Source organism: Delphinus delphis, chromosome 7, assembly GCF_949987515.2.
Source record: "Delphinus delphis chromosome 7, mDelDel1.2, whole genome shotgun sequence".
NCBI classification, from domain to species: domain Eukaryota; kingdom Metazoa; phylum Chordata; class Mammalia; order Artiodactyla; family Delphinidae; genus Delphinus; species Delphinus delphis.
Genome location: NC_082689.1, coordinates 43,316,241 through 43,340,713, shown reverse-complemented (window position 1 = coordinate 43,340,713; position 24,473 = coordinate 43,316,241). Strand labels below are relative to the sequence as shown.

The 24,473-nt window shown below is 39.7% G+C and overlaps 1 protein-coding gene across 1 annotated transcript in view; it reads right to left on the bottom strand.

The window, feature by feature from the left end:
- Window positions 1-4,591: 4,591 nt before the first annotated feature.
- Window positions 4,592-24,473, bottom strand: part of STAT4 (signal transducer and activator of transcription 4) — a 94,443-nt gene continuing 74,561 nt past the window's right edge. The window contains exons 15-24 of the mRNA XM_060016396.1: window positions 16,366-16,449; window positions 14,750-14,848; window positions 12,203-12,338; window positions 10,576-10,625; window positions 10,245-10,339; window positions 8,974-9,110; window positions 8,449-8,640; window positions 6,919-6,985; window positions 5,884-5,992; window positions 4,592-4,843 (exon numbers count right to left, since the gene is read on the bottom strand). Of these exons, the coding sequence (XP_059872379.1) occupies window positions 4,817-4,843; window positions 5,884-5,992; window positions 6,919-6,985; window positions 8,449-8,640; window positions 8,974-9,110; window positions 10,245-10,339; window positions 10,576-10,625; window positions 12,203-12,338; window positions 14,750-14,848; window positions 16,366-16,449 (996 nt within the window). The 3' untranslated portion in view covers window positions 4,592-4,816. The remainder of the gene's footprint in view (window positions 4,844-5,883; window positions 5,993-6,918; window positions 6,986-8,448; window positions 8,641-8,973; window positions 9,111-10,244; window positions 10,340-10,575; window positions 10,626-12,202; window positions 12,339-14,749; window positions 14,849-16,365; window positions 16,450-24,473) is intronic.

Below are 24,473 nucleotides of genomic sequence, written 5' to 3'. Positions count from 1 at the left end.
ATCTCCACCCTGTCTGGAGGGCCTCTAGGGTTCTTTCGATCTGCAGCAGCCAGTGAGACACCTCAGTGGATGACTGTCCAGCCTAAGTAAGAGAGTTGTGTGGGACTTTTACCAGGGGCGGGAGTAATAAAGGCAATGAGTTTAATCACGGGGAATTAAGGGGAAATTTCAGGAACACTTGATTCATCTGTGGGTGGACAGATGCCTGGGATGCTACGCACACATGAGAAAGCTAAATTAAAGGGAAGTTAGAGCTAACGGACAGTCTAATTCCAGAGCATTTCTATAGTGTTTGGATGTCATGAGTGAGGTGAAGTAGAGGAAACGTCTTATGGTTTTTGAGCAATAGCAAGTGTGTTTTGGTTAATCAGTTTGAAGTAAAATATCGGGGACTGTTCCACAATTTTAGAGTTTGGAGGGTTATAAAGGGAATTCTAGCCTTGTCTTGCAGGCAGATCAAGGAGCAAAGGAAAGAAAGGAACTAACTACTGTCCTGTATGTCCTTTAGTTCAAACACTAGATCATTAACTAGTATTTATTAAGAGGCAGACTGTGCTAGATTTTAGGGATATAACTGTGAACAAGGGCTTCTTTGTCCCTGTACCTACAGAGCTTGCTTAGAGTCTAATGAAGACGGATGACACGCATTTATAACCAAGGTGATAAGAACGGTGCTGGGTAATGTAGAGGATACGGAGGAGGCATGATGTGACCTGAGCCCCACACATGTGCGTGTGTGTGCGTGTGTGCGCGTGTGTGTGTGCGTGTGTGTGTGTGTGTGTGTGTGTTGGGCAGGAAGGCTTTCCAGAGCCTGAAGGATGTGTGAATGTTATTGAGGTGAGAGGGTAGGTGGGCTGGGGTTGGAGACCTGAGAGGATACAGCCGAGGGAGGCGAGAGTGAGCATGGGCCGTGAAAGAAACTGAAAGTAATTCAGTCTTGTGTATATTCTGGAGGAAGAGAAGCTATTGTTGGGGAGAAGTGTTGAGAAATGAGTTGAAGACTAAATAATATATGACTTTGGAAAGATCTGTTGAGAATTAGAGTCTTCATGCAGAGGTGGGATTCTTAACTATGTTTTGTGCCATGGACCCCTTCGGCAGTCTGATGAACCTATGAGCTCTTTCAAAGATTAATTTTTTTTGTTGAATAAACTAAAATGCATAAGATTAAATAGGAAACCAATTACATTGAAATACAGAGATCAAAATAGTAAAACCAACTTTGTGATCGAGTAATATAAGTGCTTCTTCATTAATGGCATTAAGTAAGATCTAGCAGTGGGTCGGATGAATGCAATTTCAAAGTCATGCTTAGCATAAGCAATATTTTGAGATAAGTGTACCAACTGTAATGTGACAAAAACGTGGTGTGGTTTACGGTTTGTTACCTTTATTCCTAATTGAAGGAAACTCTAAGTTTCAGTTAGAAGTTTGTGAAAATAAAGCTTTAACTTCTGCCATTCAAACTCATGACTCTCCAGAATTCTGTCCACATACCCCAGCTGAGGAGGGCCAATCCACAGCACCATGAGCCCTTTGAAGATTTTAAGCAGGGAGTAAAATGATCCCATTTATTTTAAATAGAGCCTTCTGTCTACATAAGAGGCCACATGGAATAGTTTGCTGTATTTACTCTAAGGATATTGTGGAGAATGTCCTTCATCATGTTTTCATAGTGTCCTCTTTGTGAGGACGCTGGTGGAAATGTTCTATGTCTTACAGTGGTGGTTACACAACTGTATGGGTTTGTTGGAAAAGGATGAATTTTATTATGTGTAAATTATGCTTCGATAAGCCAGACTTTTAGAAGTGCAGTCAAATCAATCAATGTTCACGGTCAACTTGAAAAAAAGGAAAACTTGTCTGTCAGAAATTGGAATGTGTGCACAGCGAGACCAGTTTGCCCAGTTCGGACTATAATTTCCTGCTGTTGGAACACAGCACTAGGATGCTTTGACCCCTGATTCTCTTCCTGCTACTGCAGGGAGTACATGGGCCTCCTGAACCATTTGAGGTACAGAAAACTCCCTCAGCTTTGCCACAAGTATCCTCCCCGTTCCTGGTTCTTTGGGGAGCCTTTCTTGTTACCTTACGACTTTGAGGAAATCCACTGGCAGCTGCCTTCTTTCACCACTTATTCCAGATAAAGACATTGGTATTCAGTACAATTGGTCAAAGTGAGTCTTTACATTAAAAAGAATTTGAAAAGGAATTAGCAAAATGGGCATCTCTGATTGGTCTTGGATGGTTGGAGGGAGAAGTGAAAAGGTGATTAATATTTTGAAAATAAATTTCCATTTTGCTTCATTAAATGCTGCTTATTTGCTATTAGTTGGCAGAAAAAAAATATTCTGGGGTAGGATTTGGTGGAAATGTGGTCTAAATTCCCTTCCCATCGTATTTCCATCTCATGCAGCACACCTTATCCTGATCTAAACAGGTATCCCCAAGAATCTCCTGACAAAATCCCATTACCCCCACAAAGATGGTTTCTGGAATGCAAGACTCACACCGCTGGAAATAACTCTTTACCCTGGGATCAAGAACTTGATTTTGATTTTCTGAATCTAAATAAAAAATAGCCGCTTACTGAACTCTTACTCTTACTGAGGCCTCTGCCTCTATTATAGGGAGTAAACTACAAATGTCCTTGTACTGTCTACCTCCAAATAACAAAGATGGCTGTGATCACATATATGAAACCTTGACATTCTTCTGCCAGGCTCTATATTTACAAGCTTTTCAAAATTCTTCTGAAATAAGTGAGAGTCCATCATACTTTTCATATTTTCCAGGGAATAAAAAGCTTCTGCAGGATTTCCCTGGTGGCACAGTGGTTAAGAATCCACCTGCCAATGCAGGGGACATGGGTTCGAGCCCTGGTCCAGGAAGATCCCACATGCTGTGGAGCAACTAAGCCCGTGCACCACAACTACAGAGCCTGCACTCTAGAGCTCGCAGGCCACAACTACTGAGCCCACGTGCCTAGAGCCCGTGCTCCGCAACAAGAGAAGCCACCGCAGTGAGAAGCCCGCACACCCGGACAAAGAGCAGCCCCCGCTTGACGCAACTAGAGAAAACCCATGCGCAACGAAGACCCAACACAGCCAAAAATAAAAAAATAAAAATAAAAAAAGCTTCTGCAACATTTTTTGGTATCTAAATCCAATTGTTTATGAGTATTTGCTGGGAGGAAATTACCTCCTTAAACCAAGTTTAAAATTATTGCTTCTGCTGCCAATTCATATATTTGAATTTCAAGAAAATTGGGCTGATGAAGAGAAGTGGAGACTGGGAAAATGCACCTTGAGTTAGCCTGTGGTCCTACATTGAACAGACACCTTCACCCAAAGAATACTGTCAAGAGCTTGCAAAGGAGTAAGGGAATTGGCCTTGGGACAGGTGCAGAGTTTGTCCCATAGGAACAATCTAGGATCATGTGGGTGGGTATAAAGGATGAGATGGATAGGATGGAATCTCTCTAAGGGAGAAGGCAGGTTACATTAAAAGCTTTTTTTTTTTTTCTTTGAAATCTTTTCCATCAAACATTAGCTTCTCCTTGTTTGACCTACCTGGAAGATGGGAAATGGATTAAAGAAGTTAGTGAGGAACACCTCACAGGGGACTGCCATCTCTGACTCTGCAGTCAGGGCTTACCTTGGACATCAGCCTCAGGACATTTTGTGGCTGGTCATGGCAGATGCCTCAGCATCATGACTTCCTCACCTGGCTCAGCAGCTTCTCTAGGGCCTGGAGACATGGAGAGCTCCCCAGGGCTTGGGCACTGGGAGATCCCACACTATTGCTAAGGGCAGCAGCTGTTCAATGGCACCACTAAGCATTCAGTCCGGGCAAGGGAAGGATCAAAGTAGACCTGCAGCCCGTATACATGCATTGCCATTCGGTGAACCACCTCCCCTCCTGCATCACCAGGGATGGAACTTCTCATCCTAAATTCCTTTCCCCTGGCTCAGGTTGGATTCATGGGACCAGAGACTCTTAGAGCTGGAAAGGACCATAGCCCACCTAGCCTAACCTCTTCTAGAGAGGAAGAACACACAAGCCAGGGATCAAATCACTCACCCAAGGCCAGTGTTGTTATCTTCCTCCAGGTCCTCATTTCATGAGATTTTTACCCATGTGTCTGCTTTTAGCGCGGTTTGCCTGAGGTACCACCAGGAATGACTCTGGATCTCTCTCCCTAATAGGAGAGGTGTCCCTGGCTGTGGTACCAGCAGCTGTGAATTCTGAAGTTAGGACAATGTTGACATAGCAACCAAGAGGCTTCCTAATTCACCCCTGGACACACACCGTGTGAATTGCTGCTGTTAATGCCCTGTCATTACTTCCATCTTGTATCTAGTGTGATGACTCTTACTTGCTAGAACTCAGGACATTAGCTTATTAGGCTTTTCCATTAGGCCATCCTGATGGTTTTTGAGTAATGTACGTGTGACTTTGTTATTTTTGACCTGTTGTGAAATCTTAACACTTAAACCTGCTAGAGCCAAAATCATAAGTAACACAAGAGAAACAGAATCAGAAATGAAACAAATACATACAAATGAGTCTTTTGTTAATATTATATTAACATTGGTTTCTTAAAGTGTTTTATCTGAAGCTTTGGTTTTTAGCATTTCAATCATGACATTCCCATTTGGGGGTGTCATACCAGTGAGAGGAAAGCTTCGAACTTAACCATTTCCTGGAAATCGGTATATACAAAGCTGAAGAAACAAGATGTGATTGTTGGCAAAGATCAGTCTTTAAACTTTTTCATTTGCTTCCTTCTTTTGAGTGTCAAGAGCTTATCGTGTCATTCAGCAGAATAGGGAGACTTCATCTAAAATTGGAAAATGAAAATGACCTTTGAGCAAACTATTGTTTTGCAAGTAAGTCACCATTTCTTAGGTAAACATTCTCTTGTCTACTAAATACATACTTTACTTCATAATCTTTCTACCAATTAACTACTAAGTACAGTACTTACAAAAGTAACTAAGGTTGATCAATCTAAAATAAAACGCAACTTTAAAATAAATAAAAACGATTTTAAGGAGGCCTATTCATCCCATAAAAACGTAATGAAGAAATGGGTGTAAAATGTAGCAAAAGTCCTCTTACAACTAAATGATTTAAGGACAATTAACATTGGAATAAGTTTTTCTATCCCTGGAAATCTTCAAGAGAAGGACTAAAAACCACTTGATTTACAGCCAGACACTAATCTCTTGGAGCTCAGGGTCCCTCCAAGAATCTATTATTCTGATGTACATGCATCCTAATGTAATTGGGGTTTTGAACTGTTTGACAATATTGGGGAATAATACTAGATAGAATGCATCCTAAAGCACATAGTAGCATATAAGATTATGACTCAGTTCTCAAAAGAGTATTATTATACTGCTATTGATTGTTGTTCATATACTACTTGAAGAAGCTCCCAGGATAGAACCAATAATCAAGAAAAATTGGAATTTGTGGTGCTTGAATTGCTAAAATAAAATATTAAACTAGATTTGCATATAATGACATATAAGTATTGTCTGCTACAGTGGGGAGAGTGGTGGAGATTGGTGGGGCTGATGGTGGAAGTAGGGATGAAGTGTACTTGAGTAGGAGGATACAGAGATATTTTGCCCTTGGATGGCTTTTGATGGAAAGACCTCAAAGCAGTTCAAGTCAGTGTAGGTATCTGCTTCCAATGCCCCTAACATCAGCAACACGCAGCACCATACAGACGTACACCCCTTGTGTTATGCTCATGGATTTGTTCCAACAAATGTGTTTTCTCACTGCAGATCTTCACCCCTCGTTGATTCACACACCACCTTCGCTTCCTCAGAAATGCCCTTGACAGCAATGGAAAGAAAGGGGACATACCGCAGTTTCAATTGTTGTGGGACTCAGGTTTTCTCTCAGCACTGCGTACACACTTGGTGACATGGGAAGAAGGTCTGTTGGAGAATGTGTCTCCGTTGAATCACTTCGGCTTAAAGAGATCACAGGGTAAATATGGAAAGGGATTAAAAATAATAGCTTGTAGTGACTTACTGTGTTAGGAACTGTTAGGGCTCAGGGCAGGCCACTCCAAAATGTGCCTCAGTGGCATATCGATTATTTTGAATTAAATGACTTAAGTTACTTAAGAAAGAACCAACGCAGGAGGGACACTCTGACCCTCCTCTTTGCCTCCCTGAAAGCAGGAAATAAATCTCTTCCGTGAGAGGTGCCCTCCTTGCATCTGGAGGTGGAAGAACATCCTTCTTGCCAGAGACAGGGGATTCATTCGGGGCTGAGAAGCCTGTACAAATGAACCTTGTTACTTCTTTAATTTAATACCTCAGGCCCAAACTCTGTTTAGATTCTTCACGACTTAAGCACCCAAAGCCTAAGTATCTTTTTCCTGTCGATTCCTCACAAATTTATTGACCTTTTGCCCAAAAAAGAATAAAAGCTGCCTGTTTTGGCCATTTCTTCAGTCATTTCTATGAGACTTCTATGCACACGACTTAAAATTTGTTCCTTTTATCCTGTTAATCTACCTTGTGTCAATTTTATTATTAGTCCAGCCATAAGAACTGGAAGGGGTAGAGGGGGAAATTTCCATCTCCCCAACAGAACTCATTTCTAGGACTTCATCTATTTGTGACACTGAGATGCCTAATTCATCATTTGAAATCAGAGCTTTCAGCCTGCTATGGAATATAAGGCATATAAAAGGGCAACTTTAGAATTCCTTCGTGATGGGCTTCGTGGTGCATCCTGAAGACTAGCTTTATGTGTTAAAGGTAATGGGACATTGAGCATTAAAATGCTTTATTCTCCGTTATATGTACCCTGCTCTACTCTTAAATTTCCAGCTTTTTTTGGATAAGTTCAATAAGAACTATTTTACATGTGACTAAGATTACTTACATTGTTGAGATGGGGATAAATACAGAAGGGACATAACCTTTGTCTCCCCTTTCTGTTGGTCTTGAAACTGGAAAAGAAAGGTATGTTGGGGAAAAATGTTATTATTATTGACAAAATTAGAAAAAAAGTCTAAAAAAGTATAAGTGATACTAAAAAGAAGAGATAATACAATTGTCTAGTGATTCACAAATTTTTTTAGTTGAATAGATGAAACAGCATTTTAGATGAGCATAAAATGTGCAAGAAGAGAGAAACAAACCTCTTGGCAGGCCTAACCTGACTTTACATATTAATGCTCTAAACTGTGTGAGAAAAATTGGGAATCAACTATATTACCTGTCTTCCACGTTACATTTAAGTTTAATTATAAGGACAGATTTATTCATGGATTGGGGATTTATAGTAACGCAATTCTTTTCATTAAAACTGACACCAATCATAATCTTATAATTACACAAAGTTTTGAGTCACAGACATCAGTGTTACTAAAAGCACTGCTGCGCTGTAGTAACAGTCATGTGCAAACCTCACCTTGGAAACCCCCCCAGATTTCTCTGGTATACTACGTTGAACTTGTGTGTGATCCAATAGTAAGGACCAACCGTAATTCTTCAGCTGTAATTTGTTGCATTGACATTTGTTATTTCATTCAGTCAGATGTAGTAACACTTAAAAGCCACAGGTTTTTGTGGTAGTTGTTGTCTTTTGTTTGCTTCAGAGGGGGGTGAAGGAGGGTGGCAGAAAGTCACCACCTGTGAGTGACAGCTGTACGATATTCCACATGATGATGCTCATGTATTTAGTTGCTACAGATGAAATATTGTAATGGATTGTATATACTTCGATTTAAAGAAACAGAATAGTGAACTTATATTACAATTACATAGCTATTTCATGAATGTTCTTTTCATGTATTCAACAAATATTTACCAAATACCTGTTTTGGCCAGGTATCATTTTAGACCCTTAGGATACAACCAGAAAAGGCAGGTATGTCAAGACTTGTTATTGATAGGCTGCGAGGAAGGGTATGAAGCACAGACCCCCTTGTCCCCTCCCTGGTAAATGAACGATACTTTCTGAGTTGTGAGACTACAGTAAGTAAAAAATATAAAGCTTATCAACCCTGAGCTTCTTTTGTAAAAAACAGCCTTGCCTAACTTTTAACAGCTTTCTAATCATTACCTCCTCTTTCTTTTCCTCTCCCCAGGCATAGAGGTGAAGTTGGTGCCACTCCTATTAGAAAGGAGAAAACCGAAACTCTACCAGTGGCTGAGAGGCTCCCATGGCCCTGGTGAAGTCCGTCTACAGCTACTGATTACTAAGTGCTCTGCTAGCTGGACAGCCCCAGCTGTTCCTTTTCAGGAACTGCTGACACACCACTTCATTTCTAAGGCTTTGACCTCCACATACCTCTTAGATCTTATAACGATAAAAGTAAACATAAAGGGAAGAACTTCATTTACTTTACTCCAATCTGAGATTATTTTCCAAAATCTTAAGAAGCAAAGCAAACGGAAAGAACCTAACCTTCACATGGCTGGCAGCTGTAGTGTTTACCGAAGGCTTTGTCTTTGGGAATATCAGGATAGAGGTACTTCAGAGGGTTTTCAGGAATGTTTTCAGCCATAATAACCTTGTAGTCTCGAAGGATGTCAGCAAATGGCAGAGCAGACAACCGGCCTTTGTTGTAGGGCTCTACAGAGTGGAATCTCACTTCTCCTGGAAAAAGAGAAAACAGAGAGAATATTCAGGTTCCTGCAGGCATTCTTTGTGGCCATTCTTCCTGCCCACGTTATCTTCATGTCACTTGTTGTAAAACAATGCCAGCCCTTCTCTGCATGTGGACAGTACAGATTGCCACGTGATACAGGACACCCACATAGGCTGTGAGAAATTCATGCTACCCTCCTCTGAAACAACTGTAACAACTAATATTCAAGCCCACTGAACACATAAAAGACAGAACAGCAAGCCACACACTTCTGAAGATGGAAAGACCAGTAACCAAACACAATACTAATTTCACATGAATACATAATAGTGAGCATGTACCATTTTCAGAATGGTCCACCCAGGTGAAAGTTATTCCTCCAAGGTGGCTTTCACTGAATCTTAACAAAAAGGTTCCCGGCATTTTATCCTTTAGCAAGAGTCGTTCCTTCTCTTTGCTAACAAAGCCCATGACATACCTAAAAATAGAACATGCATAGTTTTATCTGATCCAAGATTATAATTTACTGCATTTGCATTTATTGCTTTCACAAAGAACAGACCTGAATTTTTTGTGATATAATCAAAAGTCAGTAGTGCCTGAAATACTCTTATACAGATTAAAGTAAGTATTAATACTCTATAAAGTGTAAGAAACTGCAACTACTTTCCACACTATGACACTAGATATGCTTAAAAAGGAAAGAAAAGAAAAAGGGACTACTATAAATAATGCAGTTATGAACATTGGGGTGATGTGTCTTTTCAAATTAGAGTTTTTATCTTTTCTGGATATATGCCCAGGAGTGGGATTGCTGGATCATATGGTAACTCTTTTTTTTTTTTAAAGAACCTCTGTACTGTTCTCCATAGTGGCTGCACCAATTTACATGCCTACCAATAGTGTACAAGGGTTCCCGTTTCTCCATACCCTCTCCAGCATTTATTATTAATGTTCATAGCAGCCCTATTTACAACAGGCAAGGTATGGAAGCAACCTAAGTGTCCATCAACTGATAATTGGCTTAAGAAGATGTAGTATATATACACAATGGAAGCTTAGCCATAAAAAAGAATGAAATATTGCCATTTGCAGCAACATAGATTGACCTAGAGGATATTCACATACTAAGTGAAGTCAGACAGAGAAAGACAAATATTATATGATATCACTAATATGTGGAATCTAAAAAATAATACAAATGAATTTATTTACAAAACAGAAACAGACTCTCAGACATAGAAAACAAACTAATGGTTACCAAAGGGGAATGGGGGTTGGAGGGAGGGATAAATTAGGATTTATGTTGGGATTAACATATACACACTACTGTATATAAAATAGATAACCAACAAGGACCTACTGTATAGCACAGGAAACTATACGCAATACTTTTTAATAACCTATAAGGTAAAAGGATCTAAAAAGGAATATATATATATACACATATATATGTATATGTATGTATAACTGAATCACTGTGCTGTATACCTGAAACTAACACAATATTGTAAATCAACTATACTTCAATGTTTTTAAAAAGGGAAAAAAATTGACAGCATAAAAATAAGAACCTAATGAGTTCATATAGAAAATATAGGCTGTAACTCACCCATCAATCCAAAGGGGAAGAATGTGTTTCTTAATTAGGTCTAATATTGCTTCAAGCCATGTCCAAAAGGTAAATGATTTACCAGGTAAGTGCTCCTATTGGAATAAACAAACATGTTAGGACAATGATTATTTCAATAGTAATGTTAGTATGGTAACTCAAGTTCCTTTTTTCAATGAAATATTTCCTTTAAATGAAAAAACAGTTTCGAATTTCTTCTTAAAATAACCTTATCCAGGAAATCCTCGAAATCCCAAATTATAATATGGAGGCTTAAAAAGGAATACTAAAAAAAAAATCGAAATGATGCTACCCCTCCCCCTGTTTGTACCTTGCAGAACTTGGCCCACGTGAGATGACCATCACCGTAGCTAGACTGGACTAAAATGAAAGAAAAGAATGAGATTTTTATTAAACAATTAGACTCCTCAATTTGGTGCTCAATTTAGATCTCCCCCCCTACCACTGCTAAGCATTTCCTAAGCACGTGCTATGGGTTTACAGTGCATTTAATGCTAGAAACAGTAAAAATAAAAGATATCATGAAATTTTTTTATCTAGGAAAGAATTCTTTTCAATGGAGGAGCTAAAGATAGCCTTAGGAAGTGGGTGGGTGTCTAGAACAAGACCTCCATGAATGGATAGGATATAAATTGTCAGAGGAGAAGGAAGAGGCCACTCCAGTAGCAAGAATAATGTAGGATGAGGTGTAGTGGATATGAACACAGCTTATATAGGAGAAAGGAAGTGCAGCCTAATGTTGGCAAATAAACATTATAAAATGAATTTGTGAAAGCCAGAATGCCAGAAGTCTTGAATACTGTCATGAAAAGAATGAACTAGAGATCCACTTGGCGATAAGGAACCACTGACTGTTTTTTTTGTTTTTTTTTTTTCCACTGACTGTTTTGATCCAGGACAATGAAAAAAGAGGTTCTATCTAAAATTTAAGGAAATTATGAGAAAAATTTGATGAAGACCCGAAAGGATATGGCTGCTATTTATACTGTATATATTTAAAAGATTTTTTCACTCAGTAACAAATACTTATTGAATGCCTACTCTTGTGGTTTATGAATTAAATAAGGATCAAAAAGGATATTTACATTAAGTAAATTTTGTAATATTTCCAATTTATTTAAACACTAATTGATCGGATAGTAAGTACAAGGGTGACCCAGCATCACTTGTAAGTCAAATTTAACCAAACACACACGATTCTACTACTGCTGCTCAAAATCATCTTTGGCTCTACTTTAACCAGAAATGTATACAAGTTCAATTTTAACTCTTTTCTTGGTGCCAAATGTGTTCACCCCATACTTGTCAAAATATACACGTCTTTTAAAATTCTTTTATAAAAAGCTTACACTGTAGTCACTACATGGAGCACCAGTGACTATTTTGCAAACTTTAGAAATATCAGTCAAAACTGAAATTTTCTCGATATGAAGAATTAAGTATTACCTGGATAGTTTTTAAATTTATAATAAATTTCCTGATCCTGGGATCAGCTGTTTTCCAGTTGGTTAATGACCATTGCAATATTAATATGAAGATCAAGGCACCATTAAGGCTTCACAGTACATTCAGTGGAAATGGCATAAGAACACCCTGGAGGCTGGAGTGTGGAGTGGAAAGGAAGGGGCTTTAGAACTGGACAGCCCTGGCCTGCATCTTGGCTCTAGTATGTACTAGCTGTGGCAAGTCACTTAACCTCTGAACTTAAGTATCCCCATGTATAAAATGGATAGAATGAAGAATTATCCTCAATATTCTGCCTTAAGGAAATTTTGTGAGAAAGATACTATAGCATTTAGCCCTATGCCCAGCGATGTAGTAGGCACTCAATAAATTGTGATGATCATTATTATTATTAATAGTAATCTCACCCTCATTCTTTAAAACGGTTGAGTACCAAAAACAGGGGCAAGTCCTCCACATCTACCAGATCTTACCTGTAAGTTTTTCAACCAGCATATTGAGTTGATCTGAGTTCAGGCCACGGCCAACATATGATGAAAACTGCCAGCTCATCACTTCCAGGAGTTGACTCAAAGTGGCAGATGGAGGGTTATTAAAGAAAACCAAGTTCTGAAACAGAGTTGTAGTGATGATTATATGTATTAATCACATTGAACCCACTGTAGTTCAACTAATAGGATTCCTGATTTAAACTCCTTAGGCCAGCCTCAGTTAATAATACAGAACTATTGTCTCATCTCTGTTGTGCTTTTATAGTAAGACTGATTTTGCCTTTTCCTAAAGAGTCCCTTGTTCTTTGAGTCTAATATAATATATGGCTCTATCTTATCCTTGAAAGAATCACTGTGTAGCTCTTTAACTTTCCCTAGACTATAGTCTATCAACGAACTCATACAAGTACTGAACACTGTTCAACAAGTTAGACAAATACTCTCTTCTGAAATAATATTAATCTTAAACAAAACCTATATCATGTTATTTAATTGGTTTATCATGGATTGGTACAAGTTATACCTTGACCAAACAAAGCATCCCAAAGCACAAAGACAGTTAAGTCCCAGGCTAAGGAAGGGGACCCTACAATATGAATCATAATTAACCTGGGACTCCTGTTTTATGGATAGGACTGTAGTCTTTTCTTATTTTGCTCTAGACAAGAGGATCTTTGGTATGATCAACTGCAAGTAAGATTGTTTGTACCACAAAATGGGTCAACGGTGGTGGAACAGAAGACTTCACCTCAGATTACTGGAAAGCAGAAGGTGTGAAAGCCGAGAAAGATGTTTTAAGAAAGGAAGGGTGGGGGGAGGAATTAAGAAATCCATTGCAGTATGGGGAGAAGGCCTTTGGCGAACCTGAACTAAGCTGGGCAGCAAGAAAAGGAACCAATTCAAGAGACTTCAGAAGGTGGCAATAAAAGAGGACACAGCATCCAAGAAGGAGTGAGAAATAGGTAGGAGAGGAATGGAGAGAAAGAATTTCTAGAGGGGCAGTTTTCCTTGAACCTAAGGATTATGTCTGGACAAATGACCAAAAAGCATAGAACATAATCAAGGTCTAGGAGCTTAGGTTTTGAAGCAGAATAGAGTTAGGAAGAGAAACCAGAGTTACTTGTTCTGCTGAACTCTGTATGTAGGCTGTGCATATATGTGTTAGGAGCTGTATATGAAATACATCTCCAGATTCCTCATCCAAGACTAGAGCAGAATCTGAGACGGTTAGTGTGACAACTTTGGTGGCTTTCTTATAGAAGAAGGATGCTGAAGAAAGCTAAGTGTAGCAGCACAGCACTCTGAGGCTGGAGGACAGAGGAGTATCCCATCTTCCTTCCTACATCCTGAAATTGGATGAAAAGCTCCAAATGTGTAGCTCCTAATGGGGAATGACATTAAATCTCAGAAGTGTTGGCTGTTCTTGGCTTTACAGACCAGGTAACCTTTCTAGTGAGTTCTGTTCTCACTGCAGGCTGAGAGGAAGTAAGGCACAGGGCACTCTGTACAGCGTTCCTTTCTGCAGTTAATCTCCCTCAGATGCCAGGGCACCAGAGGATGAGAAGGAACAGGGCTGAGTCATTTTCCATGCTGTTTCCTTATGAGGCACATTAAAACAAAAGCGAAGGAACTTGGAGCTACTCATCATGACTATTCCTATTGCTAGGACCTGAGGTAAAAGAACTCTTCCCTTTGGAAGAAACACTTGCTTTGAATCAAGAAGAAATATTTACATCTGACCTATTTTCTCTAGACCTTGGTGGTTTCCAGGACAACACACTGGGGTTTTGTAAGAGGGAGCAAGGGGAAATGCTGACTCATCTTTTTTGCCACACCCTTCCTTGGCCTTCTGTTAAGAAGAGCTTCTATTCTCTGCTTGCTTTGAAACTTGAGGCCAATTTTTGTTCCATATCTTAAATAACCACCAGATGGCATTAAAACCAAATTTGAGCCTAGAATGGATTAAATCTATAATCAACTTGAAAATTTGTATAGTGTCGTTAGGCGAGATTGATGAATATTCTAGTCACTTATTTGAAACCAATTCTCTACCTTTGTGGAAGAGCCTGTGTGGGTAAGGTGTGGCCAGAAGTAGTTGAGGAGGTAAACACAACAGTCAGACATCAAATTCTGGAGAGAGGAGTCTCCCCAGAGCCTAGTTAACAGAGCCACAGGATGGCCCTAGAACTCTCTGTGATGTACAGAGTTGGGAACTGACCAGACTGTCAGAAATAAAGAATACCTGTCTGTCACTTCTGCTAGCCAGAACTCTCTCAGGGTCCAAGTACATCAGAACATATTACTTTAAATATGACATGAGGGAGGAATCATACAACTGAATATATTGGAATTTTGGAATAAACAACCCACAAAGACATGCCAAAATTTATACACACACACACACACACACACACACACACACACACACACACACACACACACATCTTTTGGGGCAGATGGGTTTTGTTAACAATAAAACAAATCAAATAGAATTAAAGGAGGAGAAACAGGAATAGAGAGAGACTGTACCTGGGAATCATTGGTTGACACGTTGTACCAAATGATGGATGCCCAAGCGTTAGGTAACTGACTGACATTGGAAATCATCACCACAGGTAATGAGCAGGTCTGGTTAAAAAGAAAAATAGCACAGTTATTACAGGTAGTAGTACCTTACACTGATTTTACACTTGGCCCTCTTCCCTAAAGGGTCATCTCAAGCCAACCCCACTCCTCCAAGGCAGTGGTGTCTATACTGCCTTGGTCACTAAAATGATTCATGAAGGCACTGGAACCTTCTGAGCATATATGAGTCAAGGTACAGGGAGGAAAGGAGCTATACAAATAGGAATCCTTTCAGAGTGCTTGGTCAGTCAGCTCCAATATCTTCCTTGACATTGTGGAGGTATTTTTACTTTCTTATGTCATGTACTGCCTAAAATGTAACTAATTAGAGCCTGTATTGACTTAGCAAATTTCCTCTTAATAAATTACATTAAGAATCTAATTTAAAACTTATCTCTGGAATGGATTAATATATTCAAATTATGATCTAACATCTAATTGATGTCAGTATCAGATATGGGAGTTTTAATTGTAGAAGATGGAGAGGCAAGCGATCTTGGAAAACAAAGCATTATGGGAGATAGAGCTGCCTCATCTGTTGTCATGGCGCCCAACTTAGTACTTTCGTGCTGAAGTTTTCAACCTTATGGAATAAACAGGCTTCACAGACTAGTCTGGGATTCTAACCAACTTACATTAGCCCCTTCCCATTAACGGAGGTTAGGTTGCTTGTAGACAGTGAAGTACCCACCTGAGGAACTTAATAGCTCATGGAAACAGACATTTAAGGAAAAGAGATGAGGAAAGAATCCATGGAAAATTTTATAAACATGTTTACATTCGTTAAGATAAAAGAGCAAAGGCAGAACTCTAAAAAAACATATCCTACAAATCGGACCATATTCAATCATGTGAAATTGTGTTTGTTCATTCATGCACTCATTCATTTATTCAACAAATGTTGAGCATCTATTATGTGCTAGGCATTGTGCTAGGCACAGGTAATGGAGGGATAAAGGTGTAATGTCCTGCCTTCAAGAGCTCATTGTCAATCATGTTCAACTTAATCCCCAGTTTCCTTATTCCTTCTTTGAGTTCAATAGTAACAGTTATAAGAGGATCAAAACAATGTACCGTTAATGTTCCTATCATTGGTCTTTGCTCACTATACTATGAAAACCTTTCTTCTGAGGGATTTTTACGTACACGTTAAAATTTTGAAAATATATCATACATGACATGGTTCAAGTATACTTATTTCTCTTTAGGCTTTCCTCTGAGTATCCATGACTCAGGGAATCCCAGAAAACAAACAAACAGACAAAAAAACAGTCTGGGCAACAAATTATTCCATAAGTCTTGAATTATAATGACTGTGAGATTTTATCATTTATATTTAACCAGAATAATATATGTTGACGAATCAGTGAATATTTGACATACTGATTTCCTAAATTAAAACAAAAATGATGAATAAGGAGTGTACTAAAACCTAGAAAATACTGAGCTTTCATCTTCAAATGATGACCAGTTCCTGAAAATGTTATTAGTAAATAGTAGATATTCCTTGAAATACCTACCTCCAAATCTATGGTGAGGCCGTAGAGGCAGATCTGTGTCTCAAATGTTATGGAATGAAGCTCCTCAGTCACCATGTGACAGCCCTAAGGGGAGAAAGAAATTGCTATCTTACAAATACATAGTTGTTATCTATTATTAGGCATGCTTTTATAAACATTAGTAAATTCTTAAAGTAAATACCCTCAAACACCTCCTATTATGGAACATTCCTTCTTATTATTTAAAAGGTTATTTAAAGTATATACAGAGTTTGAGAAATCTTCATTTCCACAAACAGAATGATTTTAAGTCTCCAAAACAATATAATTTCTAGTTTTTACAATTCCAGTATATTTTCATCAGTTGAATTCAGACAAGTTTTTCCTTATTTTTAATTTTGGAAGTTAGTCCTTTTGACTTACCAACCATTAATAAAAGCAAGCCATATGTGTGTAGCTATAAAAGAAACAAGTCAATGTCATAATGGATTTTTTTTTTTTAAAAAAGCAAGATTTCCTTCTGGTTAAACATGGTAGGTGTAAAACGAGTACTTTCCCCAGCTCCTTCCAGAAACTTCAGTAAAGTAATAGCTAGGGTTTTATTTACTTTCCAGGAAAATAAAGCTGTAATCTAGGTCTCAAAATGAGAGGTAGGGGAGTGTGGAGCGAGGGTGGCAATAGGGGTAGTGTGTCTCAGAACCAGGGGTTGGAAACACTGGGCCCCCTGAGTCCGGAGTGAGGGCTGAACAGGAGGAGCAGTTACTAGCCCCAGCCCTTGCAACGAGGTTCCCAACATTCCCCGTCACTGGTGGGAGACAGGAAGTTTACTCTCTGGAGCGGATGTATCAGAGGAACTAGAGAGGCTCTCTGCATTTTGGATACAAGGCCAAGATGAGGGCAGGGTGAGGTATTGTACGGGAGGATCCTGTCAAATCTAGGGGAAGCCCATGCCCCTGTCTCTGCTTGACACCTCCAGGAGAGATATCTGGGAGGTAACCAGACCAAGGGAGAAACAACTTACAGATACTGCCTTTAGGGACCCCCCAGTGAGATAGCCAGGTCCTAATAATCACTCTTAAGTCTAAATCCCTACCATGCACACAGAACTTCCAGTTTTTTAGTGCGCTTAAACAGTAAACTAATGTTCATCCAACATTTGACAAAGCCTCTCACATGAAATGCAGATACAAAAATCAACAACCAAGAACTCAGAAAAAAAGAGAGAATGCAAAAAGCAAACGGAAAGTTTAAAAAAACTATACTAAAAAATATTATAATAAAAAAAGTATATCAGGCTCAGTTTTATACATTAGCTCAACAAATAAATGGCATAGGAAAGGGGCAAATCAACCACTGTAATGGGTGAACCTTGCTTGGATACTGATTTGCACAAACCAGCTGTAAGAAGATCTTTTCAAGACAGTGGAGAAATTTGAACAAATAAGGGAGTTTTATTAAGGAAAGATTTTAAGTAAATGCTATTTTTGGTTTTTTTATGATAAGTGTATTGTGGTTAGGTTTTTTAAAAATGTTATCTTCTAGATAAGAGATACCTACCAAAATATCAATGAGTAAGATGCTATACTATCTGGAATTTAAGTACTCCAGGAAAAATATGTGTGTTTATGGGGAAAATAGATTAACTAAGACAGAGAAAATGTTAATTATTGTTGAAGCTGGGTGATGTAAAAATGAAGGTTCATTGTATTTCTCTATATACTTTAGTATACAGTTGTATATACATATATGTTTTGTTCATTAAAAAGTTCTTAAAGATGTTTAAAAGACTTCAGATGTTACATCCTTACAGATGTAACCAATACATTACATCCATGAAAGGAGAATAGTATACTACCAAAAGGAACATTCAGAAAAGAATGATGAACAATTAAAAATATAATAAGAGAAACAGACAAAACAACAGAAGAGCTGAAAGTAGGGCTGAGGAAATATCCCAGAAAGTAAAACCAAAAAAACAAAAAAAACCCAAAGAAATAAAAAATAGGATAGAAAAGATAACAAATAAAGAATCAACAAACTCAAAACAACAAACAGAAGTTCCAGAAAGAGAACAGAGGAAATGGAGTAGAGGAACTATCAAAGGCATAACCCAATGGTAACTCTTATACATTCTGATGGGAGTTGGTACAATCACTTTTTGAGAATAATGTCTCAATACCTAGTAAAGTAGGAGATGCACTCACTCCCCAGGATGATGGTGAGAGTAAGTTTATAAAAACCAGGAAACAAAAAAACAAAACACGATTGTGCAACAGGATCAGAGGGCAATCAGCCCAGATTGCAGCAAGGGATGGAGGGTTCCCAGAGGGATGTTGCCAAAAAGAAAGAAAAAGACAGAAATTCAGATGGACCTGTATGACTATATTTTAAGGACCTTTCAAGTTCTGAAGGAAAGTTTGGGGCTACATTAGTAACAGGTACATAAAATAAATTGATTAAATAAAAAATCTGAGGCAACTAATAAATCCAGGGAAAACTAAAATAATACAAGAATGGAAATATAATCATACTATGTTATATGGTTCAGCTGTTAACGATTTTTATATAATCATAGTAATGTAAACATTGAATATATTAACTAACCAAAACACATTATATGATAATATTGTGAAGATGGGTGAAATTAATATGCATGAAGAGCTGGTATAAGAGAGCCATAGCTTAATTTAAAATGGGTAACCATCAAGGTACTACTGTATAGCGCAGCAAACTCTGCTCAATATTATGTAACAACCTAAATGGGAAAAGAATTTGAGAAGGAATAGATACATTTATATGTATAACTGAATCACTTTGCTGTACACCTGAAACTAACACAACATTGTTAATCAACTATTCTCCAATGTAAAATAAAAAGTTTAGAAACTATTCTCCAATGTAAAATAAAAAGTTTAAAAAGAGAGCCACAGCTTAATCTTTTATAGAAATAATTCAGGAGTTAAGTGTATAAAATAAAAAAATCAGGAAGTATCAGTATGATATTAGCATGATATTTATAGCTCAAAAAATGGTCATCTCTGGGGAGTGGGTTTGGAGCGGGAAGTAGTGGGAGAGAAATTGCTGTTTTTCCATGATGAAATCTGACAGCAACTTGCTATGTGCCCAGGACCAGCAGTACTGTCATCATCTAAAAGCTTGTTAGAAAAACAGGATTTCTGGCCTCATCCCAGGCCTACTGAACCAGATTCTGCATTTTAACAAAAACCCCGGGTGGAATTTATGAGGCAGTTATTCTCAATGCGATGTATCCACATTGTGTTTCATCTCAAAAGGGATGTGGAAAATTTACAGATGATACAGAAAGCCAAAACGATTTTAAAAACAAGCCCTGGGGGAACATATGAACAGAAGTGGAATTATCTAGGTTAGGAAAGTCAGGGTGGGGTTGGGGGTGGCTGAGTCAGCCCTGAGGGAAAGGGACATCTACCGCTGAATATATGTTGATAATAAGCTGGAATCCATCGGTATTAAATTTCAAAAAATAAAAATAGTTCTAATATGATGATAGGAATAACAACTACATGAGGGAAGACTTTGGTGACAATGAGGCACATTAAAATAGAATTTGTTCCTGAGAAGGAAATAGAAAATTAAAAACTCCTCTCGCCCTTGGGTTAGATCATTGTGGTCCCTTATACTGCCTGGAGTAACCTAGACTGACCTGGTGAGATTGCTTCTTACTGGATTAGTAGAAAGTTATGATCCTGAAAATTCCTCTTGAAAATTCCCTTAGACCACCCCTAAAATTACTCCAAACACACCAAACAGCCAGCCCCCTCCCCTGACATCCCCTTACATGTTGAAATAAATAAATTGCTCTTCCTTTGATTGAGCATGACGTGAAGTAGTTGACTGTGTTCAGGCACCAGGGTGAACAAAAACCACATTTTTTTAAACAACAGAAAATCCCACTGCCCTATGGGGAGGAAGTGTTTACGCTATGCAAAGCACTGAGACAAGTGAAGAATCCACAAGTCCACGTTCACTAACGGGGTGGGGGTGGGGGGTGCTCACATTCTCACTGAGTTCAGTGGCGGACAGGACACAAGCCTGGGCAGCACATTTAGAAGCCTGAGGCAAGCACGCAGATGGAGACCACATACCGTATGTCTAACTATCTAGCTGTTACAAAGCAAGTGATCAAACTGTTAAAATATGGTCTCGTCTCCTGCCTTGACAGCTAAGCTTTCACCTGACCTAACTGGCCAGGTTTTAACTCCTCAAAGTGCCACAAACATGCTGGCCTGGGGAGAGCGTGGCCATCCTGGACCGTGGCCCATCCCCCTCCCTTCTACCTCTGTGAGGGGCTTACTTTGACTAGTGTGGCCCCTAGGTCTCTCCTTGTGCCTAGAAATGTTTGCATTGATGGTGTCATCTGTGCTTGAAAGAGCATACCTGGGGAAGAGGTCTGTACAAGCCCTGGAAGTGGGCTTGAGGTCTTTGGGGCTGGGAATTCTGCAGCCCTAGGCTCTGGGTGAGCACATAGCCTCGACCGCTCAGACATCTTTCTCTGTAGGGAAGGGCCACAGCTGGAGGGGCAGCCAAAGGGAGCCTTCTGAGTGCTTATCCCTCCCCCATTCTAGCCTCTATAGTTTAATTTATATGATTAAATGTGTACATATATATATGATAAGATAATTCACTATGGATAATTCCCTCAGATATTTGGGTTATGGCAGTTGTGTGCTCACTGTCCAAATGGCAGGACTCCACAGACAGAGCAATGACACACAGGGTTGTCCATTAACTTTGGAAGAAGACTTTGTACGTTAAATATTACTTTATTAAACTGTAATGTGGGTGGTGAGAGGTTTTCTCAGTGATTCAAACTAATTTCTAATGTTTACTTAAAACCCCTGATGCAACTGTGAGGCACATTTAGAATGAAATCCAACAAGGAAGCTGACGGACAATACACATGACTGGAGACGAGCAGTTCTGACAGAAGAAAGTGTCATTAATTTTCAAAGCTTGAATGCCATCAATCACAGTCTTTATTATTTTGTTGGTTTTTTTTTTTTTTTGCGGTATGCGGGCCTCTCACTGTTGTGGCCTCTCCCGTTGCGGAGCACAGGCTCCGGACACACACGCTCAGCGGCCATGGCTCACGGGCCCAGCCGCTCCGTGGCATGTGGGATCTTCCTGGACCAGGACACGAACCCATGTCCCCCGCATCGGCAGGCGGACTCTCAACCACTGTGCCACCAGGGAAGCCCAGTCTTTATTATTTTATCAGTGCAGTCCAAGCCAGAGACACTATTCAATCTCACGTTCCCAGAGTCCATTCCTTACACACTGACTGGCAAAATGTCAAAATAAGATGTACCATTAATGTCTGTATTAAAAGCCATTTTAACCATCTGAGATGGTTAGAGATTTAAAATATCCATATTTATGATATTTATATTATATGACATTGATATTATAACTGGATTGACTGTATTGTACCCACTGGATAATCTGCTAAGAAACTAGAAAATTGGCTGAACAACCTGACCAGGGCTCCACCTGGAAAAAAATACACAAACTGATGAAAGGTAGGTATAGATGTCACCATATTCTTTTATGTTACCTCTGCTCAGTGTCTAACAGCACACCCTGAAAACCTAGAATATGTTAACAAGTGGCTATGGCTTTTGGATTTTGACTTGAAAGACAACCTCTGTTAAGAAAATATGACTGGGATAAGGATGATTTTCATCTAAATTTCTTGCTCATCTTTTTTTATTTTTTGGTATTTTTTTAATTGAAGTATAGTTAATTTACAATGTTGTGTTAGTTTCTGGTGTATAGCAAAGTGATCCAGTAATACATATATATACAAATTCTTTCATATTCTTTTCCATTATGGTTTATTACAAGATATTGAATACAGTTTCCTATGCTATACAGTAGGACCTTATTGTTTATCTTGCTCGTCTCTTAACAAGCCATACTCTATGATAATGCCGCACATGGAAAACTATGTGGAATAGAAAACAACTGCAATAATCCATTTGCTTAATGAGTATTTGTTGAGTCCCTATCATGTGGAGACCACTGGCCTAGATGCTGGGAAACAGTAAGAGGGGAAATAATGGTACAGTCACATGAGAGACAGCCCTTAATCACAGAATCATAGGAAACGAATGTAAAGTGACAACAAATTCTCAGCCCATAATGTAAGGGGATCGTATGGAGGGTGTTGCAGAAAAAGTCTACGTTTTTAGTGTTATTCTGGTACCAACGTTTGTCTTAAGAAAGCATTGCAACTACTTAAACTAGTTCAGAAGGAAATCAACTTCCTGTGAAGATGCTCAAGCTAGTTGGAGTGTGAGTGGTGGCTCTGTGTTTGAGAACACTGAACCTTGAAAGAACGTTTCTGGCTATTTTGTTAAACAAAACTCAAGTCACCCAGGCTTTACTAATAGCTTCTTTGTGTTTCATGACTTTCCACCACATAAACAAAATTACTTAGCACCTCAGTCTGTGACTAAAACTGTCATTTATCAGTTAAAGCCTACTGACAGAGCAAACTCGAGACACTGCAATTCCAGCCTCCCTGTTCAAACAATTTCTGCACTTGAACAATCACTCTCTAGCTGGCTCTAAGGACCTCTGGGAAAGCTTGCTTCCTGGGAATCTGTAGATAGCATGTCTACAGATTCCTCATTTCAAAGCAGATTCTCAAAATCAAATTCATTTTGAAAAAAATGACCCTACCCTCTGTTGTACTTCTGAGGATTACAGAATCTCATTCAAAGGAACTTAGAGATTGACTAGTCCAACAGTTTTCAAATCTTTTTTAACCCTGGAGCATGTTCTTTTTTTTTTTTTTTTTTTTTTTGTGGTACGCGGGCCTCTCACTGCTGTGGCCTCTCCCGCCGCGGAGCACAGCCTCCGGACGTGCAGGCCCAGCGGCCATGGCTCACGGGCCCAGCCTCTCCGCGGCACGTGTGATCCTCCCGGACCGGGGCACGAACCCGCGTCCCCTGCATCGGCAGGCGGACTCCCAACCACTGCGCCACCAGGGAAGCCCGGAGCATGTTCTTAAAAGTAAATTTCCCACCTGGGTCCCAATCTGTAAAATATTTAAAGTAGAGCTGACTGATTGAAACAGGGGTGGGGGACCCAGAGCTCCACCCTTCACCAGCCCCCAACCAAGGAGGTGGCACCATTGTTCTCCCTGGCCTTCTGGGGACAGCATGAGTCTAGGGCAACGTCAACATCCTCCCTTCACCCAATGCTACAGCCAGGCGCCCATGCACATCCTGACAGGTCACCTCTTCCTGGCTAATCTCAGAGTCAAACAGACATGGGGTGCTGCAATTCTAAGGAGCTTTGGATTGGCAATCCTGGGGAAACTGTCATGGTGTGTCCATGATCATTTAATGAGTATTCAGTCTAAGCTCTCACAACCACAAACATAGAACTGAGGGACCCTAAGCTGTGGGGTGTGGTGATGCGGTGGGCAGCAGGTAGACGTGCAGTCCTATAAAAGGGGCCTATATATGGGGTGGTCTGAGGTTGCATGGACCTGGAGCCAGAAAGCCATGCTCACTGGCCCTTGAAAGGGAATGTTTCCAGCAGAGCACCTAGCAGGTGGACAGAAGAGGAAGGATAAGGATTAGTGGTTTATCCTAGGCCAGGTACCACCTTTAGAGCCATTTCCCCACCTGCTCTTTATAGAGGGGGCAGCCTGGAGGGCTGATCAGGAAGCCCATGGCAGACATCCGCACAGCACACGGCAATTGACTCTCACACACGCCATCTCGTGTGGTCCTCACGACAGCCCTATGAAGTGCAGGTTAACATGCAACTTTATAGTTAAGGAGTTAGTGAGGTAAAACAGCTAGCGCAAGGTCAGCTGCCTGTAAGAGGCAGAGCTGTGGGCAGTGCTGTTTCCACCACCACACCGATGCACGCAGGAGATAAGGGAGAAGTCAACGTTTTCTCAGGAAGCATTAGTTTAAATTCCTTCTACCCTTCGTAAGGATTCCGGTGTGAGGTAGCTATGTGATTTCTGAGCAGGTGGGTAAAGTGAGGACAACGACAGCAGCAGCTGGAACAGAGAGGAAAGGATGAGATGCTGTTCGCAAACCTGCAAAGATCTCCCTTATCGGTGCTTT